At 40.6% G+C, this 8,392-nt stretch overlaps 1 protein-coding gene across 1 annotated transcript; it reads left to right on the forward strand.

Moving 5' to 3' along the window:
* Window positions 1-3,795: 3,795 nt before the first annotated feature.
* LOC135714896 (cuticle protein 19-like) lies at window positions 3,796-4,379 on the forward strand. Its single transcript, XM_065238308.1, has 2 exons — window positions 3,796-3,856; window positions 3,927-4,379. The coding sequence occupies exons 1-2, from the start codon at window positions 3,848-3,850 to the stop codon at window positions 4,260-4,262; spliced, it is 345 nt and encodes a 114-aa protein (XP_065094380.1). The 5' UTR covers window positions 3,796-3,847; the 3' UTR covers window positions 4,263-4,379.
* Window positions 4,380-8,392: the final 4,013 nt, after the last annotated feature.

The following is an 8,392-nucleotide window of genomic DNA, read 5'->3' on the forward strand; positions in this document are numbered from 1 at the left end:
GGGCAATGAGAAACCGGATTCACTTGCGAAAGTGGGCGCTATGGAAGGCGACATTTATGATCGACAAATCGCCTATAGTGAATTTTTCTCTATTTCCAGAACAACATGTGAAAAGGGCATACAAGCTTTTTGTAAACAAACCTTCTTATGCCCTTTTCTCGCCACCCATATGACACCAACGCAAACCTTTAACATCATCGGGTAGGGGACACTTTCCCCTTCCCGATGATATTGCTGGTTTGCGTGGGCGACCCTCGGTTGGTGAGAAAAGGGCCTACAAAGGTTTGTTTACAAAAAGCTTGTATGCCCTTTTCACATGTTGTTCTGGATTTATCGTCAGCAGTCGCTCGTTAGCTGGCAACATCAATGGAATGAAGGGAGCTTGGGACCAGGGCTCTACATTTTCGAAGCTCTAAAATAAGCTCGAGTTTTGTTTCTCTCATACAAACGTGTTCAACGCTTCATTTCTATAACGCCTTGCTAGACTATCAGCAAGAAATGATAATGAAAAAGAAGCACGCTTAGAAGGAAACGCTGACTGTGGATCTTCTCGTCGTTGCTTTGCTCATCGCTTTCAATGTAAGTAATGTCGATTTTCTAGTTAAACGAAACCTCATTATGGCTTTCAATTCCCTTTCACGAACACTATATCAACGCTCTTTCAATTTGTTTAAAATGCGTTATGTCCCGTTTTCGTTAATTTTTGTTTTAGATAAATATGTGGATGGAAGATAAATTAAACATATTACGTGTAATCTTCAAGTGGTTTCACGTGAGAAATGCTTTAAATATGTAATTTCATTTTCCGTCAGATACGTCATGAACCCTCTGTTGATGTGTTTCATGAAAGAGAAAACTATCAAAGTCGAGCGCTCTTTCGCTCATCCGTTTCACCGAAGCATGAAAGGAAGTCCAATGGAGCGACGGGAGAAAGAGAGACAAGCGATTGAACATTTGTTTGTGCACGCCGACTGAGGTTCTAGAATGCTGCGAAGCTGTTCGACTTAAACAGAAAAAGAAAGCCAGCAGTCTCTTCGTCGCATCGATTTGGTCGATTGAAGCTGATATTGTGACGCCCTGCTTGGGACGATGGCTACATTCAATTATCCCTAAGGTGTCGAAGTTTGCACGGTTCAAATGGTTGGACTTGGGTCGAGACTTCATACGCGTGATGTCTCGTCTCATGTCCAATCACTATTGTCTAAACGCTCACTTGTTCCGTGTGGGGTTGGGAGACAGCAATCTCTGTGAATGTGGACAAGGTTACCAGGACGCTGATCACATCCTTTGGTCTTGTGCGGAGTATCGTGGAGTCAGATCACATTTTTATGATTCCCTTCGGGCTCGAGGTAGATAACCTAATGTTCCAGTTCGGGATATTTTGGCTAGACGCGATCAGGAGTTTATGAAACTCATATATGTTTACTTCAAGAATGTTAACCTTAGATTGCTAGTTTGATTAACCTTGTGTTTAGTTTGTATTTTGTACGCGTAGGTTTTTTTTTTCAATGTTTGTTTTCAAGATGAATAGAAATAATGTCATGTTTTAGGATTAATTAAATATTTGTATCGTAAACCATCCAAAAAATTGTAAATCTCCACTAACCTCGAGACAACTGCGAGTACTCGGTCCAGTTCCTTTAACTTTAAATATAAGACAGTAATAATGTATAACAAAAATGGTAACTCGGCTCTGTAAAGTTCATTCGGTAATAGATATAATGTTAAATTTTGACAGTTTTTCATAAAATTTAAAAAAAATCGGAGTTTCTAATTTTGTCGGACAATTAAATTGGAGTTTTCGGATTTTACTAAACATCACGTGCTTGGAAAATGCAATAACTCATAAACCAAGCATTGTTGAAAGAACATTGTATGGTGAATTTTATGTCCAATCGACCTTTTGTCATAGATTCATCAATTTGCGACGCCGGTGGTGTAGTGGTAAGCGTGATTACCTCGCACCCCAGCAGACCTGGGTTAAATCCCAGTCGGCGCCGCTGGGATTTTCTGAGGCATTACATCTCTGATCACGCCTTTCTTTGGAAGGGAAGTAAGCCGTTGGGTCCGGTTCATGAGTTGATGGTCGATAGGTGGGCTCCAGCTGCCTCCCTGGCGTCGGTAGCATTGTTGCTCAGCACGGAAAACAAAATCGACGGAAAACAAATCGAGGGAAAAAAAAGATTCACCAATTGTACGAAGTTTTGATCGTTGAATATGGTAATGATTATTATTTTGAATAGCTCTAATGAAAGCTAGCTATGTAAATAGGATAGCTGTTAGATACTAATGATTGTTATTTTTGTATTCATGTGATTAGAGTGCATTTCCAACATACATAGTCTCTTAATCCACAATACTCAAAGATGATTGTCTATCTGAATCGGATTAGCAAAAAACAACTCTTCCTCAGCCCTTGTACAAACAAACCATCATACATATAAATGTTTCGCAATCCATCACTCTCACCTCATTCGTGGAACAGAATTCAAACATACCGAATTAACTTTCTATCCAATTGATCCAAACTCACAATGCTCAAGGTACCGGCGACTTCATCTGATCAGACATTGGATTTAGTTCTAATTCACCTATTTCCACAGATTGCTGCCATTCTAACCTGCATGTTCGTCCTCACCGCTGCCATCAACAAGTCACACCATCCGCCGGAGCATCCCAGATACAAATTCAACTATGAAGTTAAAAACCCTCATACCGGAGATTACAAGGGCCAGTGGGAGCATCGGGATGGAGATCGTGTAGTTGGAGCGTACATGCTACGGGATCCAGATGGTACTCATCGTGCCGTGAACTACAGATCAAGCAAGGGCGTTGGATTCCAAGCACACGTCAGTCGTAAAGGAACTGCTCGGCACCCGCATCACGGGCAAAGTTACTCAAACATTCATCAGTTGCACTAGTAAAATAAACGACATTAAACAAAACCTGCTCTGATTCGTTTTGAACTGCATTTTGAGAAACTTTTTAACATTATGTCAGATGCGTAAGGGTTCATAAAATGTGGCTTATGTGATAACGAATAAAATCATTGTCAACGAAGAGATTAAATCATTTTAAAAAAGTCACCAAAGCACATGTGCAGTCGACAAGTCTGGTGGGAAAACGGAAAATGACCAAAACAGGTACTATTGTCCACCCCCCAGACTAGACGATGGTGATGGTGATGGCGTTGACGACGTGCCGCTATGCCAAGTCGATCGCGCGCTTATGGATATGATATAATAACGGTATAGTTTAAACAAGCGAAAGTGGCGGACACGAGATCGTGCTGCCTTTGGAAACTTATGAGTTAATTTATTGCACATATGTTTGTGAGGGGTTTCTATCCAGTGGCGTGTGCATGTCATGAAAACTTCCCCCAGAAATGTCACGAGTATGTGGTTCGTCCAAAACGGAAAGCCCACCCCCCTGTGGTCTCAGATCTTTGCATGCTAATGTGAAAGATGGATCACTACTGATGCTGCACCTGCAGATGGTGGTGGAAGCCACGAGAAACCTCTTCCAGCGTACCGCTAATTCCAGCAAACTTTAGTTTCAATGTCTCTCAAGGCCGGCACCGCATCGCCGTTTGAAAGAGAGGCCCGACAAAGATAGCTGCTTCCAATAGTGAATGCGTGAGCAAATGTCCGAAATGATCGTAAATGAGATGATTTTTTTTTTGATTCGGGGATGCCGCACGTAGTCACTTCCACCTTCTCACAACGCGGTGCACTAGTCAATGATTCGTTCGTATAAATATTCTTCGACCAATGGTCAACGGCAACAGTTTACTCACAGCATTCATTCTAGTGCTACATTAACACCATAACGGTACAGGAGATCCAAAATGTTCAAGGTGTGTGGATTCAGTGATTTAAGTGCAAATTTGACAGTGATTTTAATCACGTTCGATTTTCGTTTCCCAGATCATTGCATTGGTTGCCTGTTTGGCCGTCGTTGTATCGGCTGAGTACTACCAGGATGAGCATCATCATCATCATGAAGAGTATCATTCTCATCCAAAGTACAAGTTCGAGTATGGTGTCAAAGACCCACACACTGGAGATCACAAGAGCCATTGGGAACACCGGGACGGAGATGTCGTAGTGGGAACCTACACTCTGGATGAAGCCGACGGAACCCACCGTATTGTGTCATACAACTCCGATGACCACAACGGATTCCAGGCTCATGTGCAGCGAGTGGGACATGCTCACCACCCACACGGTGAAAGCTATGCCAACATCAACCAGCACCACTAGAAGGAATGGGCGGTCCGAGGCAGTAACGTTTTTTCCATCAGTTAATACTTTGTTACTAGTTGTGTAATAGCAAATCATGCCAAAATAATAGAATGTTCCTCGCTTGTACAATTGAAACTTTGGTTATGTTCGTCTTAGATATCACAAAAGTGCACGTTATTGGTTTAGGGTGAAGGGTGTTACGGAGGTGATAAACTTATCCTGGAGACATGTTTCTGGAAATTTCTTAACCGGCTAACAGAAGACCCGTGCACATTTGTGAAGTGCAATGCTACAATTTCAGTAAGTTTGAATGACAGTTAGAGATGTTTGGAATAACATCTTTGTTTAAACTACAAACATTTGACAGGAATTACCACTCACCCTGTACACTGCGAATAATTTTTCAGGATCAACGCGGATCGTTTTGCAGTCTTGAACAAAGTTGATGGGCATATAAATTTCTATTATGATATTAAATTTGGTGATGTGACCTATAGACAAAACTACCCTCTTCAGACCTTTCTCTAGCTAATAAATTATCACATTTAAGCTTCCCATTAGATAGCATTTCCAACCGACTCTGATACAGAATAGTTTAAGAAAACCTTGTCCAAATATAGTTTCAAATCCTGGTTAATATAACCTTATTCGTCACAAAATCTAGAGTATGGAAATACTTGTATGCAATCAGTTTTCTTTAAAACTAAAAAATACTGGTCAGTGGATCTAAACGCTACGATGTTTAATGTTCAAAGTCTCGGTCTTTGGACTTGACCTTTCTCAGGGAACATAAATTTATGCAGACTTTCATTCAACGCAAAATGCTTCATCTCTTAAGCTTAGTCACAAACTAGCCCTGATCAAGATCGTATCCCCTGCATCGAAACGTTAACGATGACAAAACTGTAACCAGGATTTTTTATGGAAGACTGAAAATCCGAAACTGTTTATTCTACAATATTTTAAGACTTCCCCTAAAGTTCAGGCATTTCTGTACTTTGCTGTGCATCCCTGAAATTATAGAAACTGATCCAAAGATATCTGATATTCAATAAAGTTCTCAAGACTTCCTGAATTTCTCAGAACTTTAAAAGTTCCCAAAATGTCCTGTGAACTGCCTTCAAATGCTTCGGCACATCATCATCATCAGTTTTCATGTACATCTATTCAATTTTCTGAGCTTCTCTGAACTTGCCTGAAATTCCCTTTATTGTCATCAAATTCTCGGAAACTCTCTCACATTCAAACAATTTTCATGGGACTTCTCTGAAAACCCCTCAATTTTCCAGATATGTTTGGAACATCTCTGAAATTCTCGGAATGTTCTATAATTCCTCTGCACTTCATGAAAGCCCCTGCAATTAGTTAAGGAAACTGCTCTAAATTTCTCTGATACTCGGAACATCACTGAAAATAATACAACTGCCTAAAAATAATTAAACTTCTCTGAAGTAAACATTTCAGAGCATTGCTGAGAATTTCGGAGATTCCCTGAGTTTCTCAAAATTTCTGTAAACTTCCTGCAATTTCCTTGAAGTTAATTTAACTGCCCTAGGGTTCACTGTTTTTCCAGCTCAAGGATTATTTTTAAGTTTTATCGTAGTCTTCAAGTCCCAATCTAAGCCTTATAAAGCCATTATAAAACCAAAATGGTTACTAGGATGATGTCATCGAAGTTGCCTTTCTTCTTCTTCTTCTTCTTCGCATTTCAAGCTTATTGCATATCGCATATTAGCTTATTGCGTGCTCTCAACTCAGTGTTCTAGATGCACTTCCACAGTTATTAATTGAGAGCTTTCGATGCCTGTACCATTTTTGCATTGGTATAATTGTGTGGCAAGTCCAATCATACTTCTATGCCCAGGGAATTCGAGAAATTTTCCAACCCGAAAAATTCCTAGACCGAACCGGGAATTGAACCCAGCCACCTCCAGCATGGTCTTGCTTTGTAGCTGCGCTTTAACCGACTGAGCTAAGGGAGGCCCTGGAGTTTTTGAAATTCTTTTGAAATTTTTGGGACTGCCCTGAAAATCTTTCCAAAATTTGATATTTTGTAATCGTAGAATTGAACATATTTGTAGTTCTGTGGCGAATGTTTAAGCTTAATTGGTCATAAGTTAACAAAGTTACATCATGTAAAAATTGACTATTTTGTATGGAAATCGGCACGCATTGCTATTATATTGAACACAACTGTATGCCTGAAGTTTAAACACTTTACCAAAGTTCTCTAGACTCTGCTGATGGTGCTTTCCTGAATTTACAGAATTTATCATATACAGACCTTTAAAGTTCCGCAATAGTCTGGACACTCCGGAAGTTATTGCGACTGCCCATCAGATCTTCGAGCTTTCCTGAAGCTAGATTTCTAGAAATTTTTCACAATTTTTCTCAAATTCTGCAGACTTTTCTGATAATTCCTTGACAGCTCTTAAGTTTTCTGGCTATCCTTGAGGACATAGAACTTCTTAGAGGTGACAGCAGTTTCCTTGAAGCTGATGGATCTGCCTTGAAGTTGAAGCAGATATGCCCGAAATGTTACAGAAGTTTCCACATTATCCCACAGAGTTTTCATAAAACTTCGAAATCTTCGGTATTTTCTTTCATTCCTCGGAATCTCTTCCTATAAGAGGTTGTTTTTCATTATTTAAGTTTCAACCTTTTTTTTTACTCGAAATTACATATGTTATCAAGGTGACGGGTGTGTTTTTTGTAACCAGCGGTGTGTAAGTATGCTTGTGATTTTCATTGCCTCGCGGGAGGCCGGTCCACAGTGTTCGGATGTCACGCTTTCGGCGTGTAGTTCTATCGAGAGTCTCGTCACCGTGTGTGAGTTTGAACACGATTCGGTTGGCAAATTAGCCTGGGAAAGTGCTGATAATGTGTCCGTCGCGAGTTTTGGTGGTGATTCGGTGGCCGACGTTGCCGTAAATCAGTGAGTTTACAGCTTGCAAAAGTGCTCGTCTGTTGGTCTCTCGCCTAGCCGGCGCCGGTGGTGTTGTGGTAAGCGTGACTGCTAACACCCCAATGGGTCTGGGTTCAATCCCAGCCGAGGTCGGTGGGATTTTTCTGAGGCATAAAAATCTCTGGTCACGTCTTCCTTCGGAAGGGAAGTAAAGCCGTTGGTCCTGGCCCATGTGTGTTGAATGGGTGCGATATCCTACGCAGGTGTGGAAGTTGCCTGCACATTCGATTGCCGTCAATGGATGGCAATCGATGTCCGTCGGTGATTGGCACTAGATTGCGGAACAGAGACCGACGTTAAATAAAGGACAGAAGATGGTCTCTCGCCAGTGTCGAAGATTGTGAGCAAGCTGAAGGATATTTCGCTGGATACGCCCAAGGCTGGACGGGCGGTAGCTGGTGGCCGTGAATGGTTCCTGAGGAAAGCACTAGACGCGAACCTCCTCCCAGATGACCATGGCAATCAATGTTCGGAAAAACTCAAAACTCATGCATGAGTTTATGCGCCTATGAGTTTTGCCTAGCAAAATTCAACGTCTTAAAAATCACCGTGAGTTTTCAGGTTCAAAAATTCATTTATTTATATTTTGGCGTTATTTATGGTTATTACTATTGTTTGTGCATCAGGGGTTGGAAAACTAACAAAACATACATAATCATGGTATCAATTGACGTTTGAGTTTAAAGTTGGAATGATTTTTCGACGTTGTGAGTGTGAGTGCGTGAATATGCATGAGAATCTCAAGTGTGAATTGTGTTTGCCACATTCGCACGTGAGTTTATTCTCGCAAGGACACTCAATGAATGAGATTTGAGAATGATTTTCCGAACACTGATGGCAATGCAAGAAATCCCAGACAACCAAAATACACGTATATTCAAAGTTGTTTTCGTGATATACAAACATATATACAAACAAACCAGTCGTATAGAAATTGCTTATACGTACAAAAGTGGAGGCCATATACGTGCATATTTTCGTATAATTGTAAACGAGTTGATGTATCATCATATACGATTTAATCTGTAATAACAAATCAATTTTAAAAAGTCTTACGATTAAATCCGATTTAATTTGTGATACAGTACGACGGAAAAATGAGTCATCGCATATAAGTCGGGAATTTGCATTCTATGCGATTTAACTTAAACATAATGCGAGGTATGCCATTCTTATATGCGAT

This window comes from Ochlerotatus camptorhynchus, unplaced genomic scaffold (assembly GCF_037179485.1).
Source record: "Ochlerotatus camptorhynchus isolate MF236.1 unplaced genomic scaffold, CSIRO-AGI_Acam_v1.1 ptg000758l, whole genome shotgun sequence".
Classification (NCBI taxonomy): Eukaryota; Metazoa; Arthropoda; class Insecta; order Diptera; family Culicidae; genus Ochlerotatus; species Ochlerotatus camptorhynchus.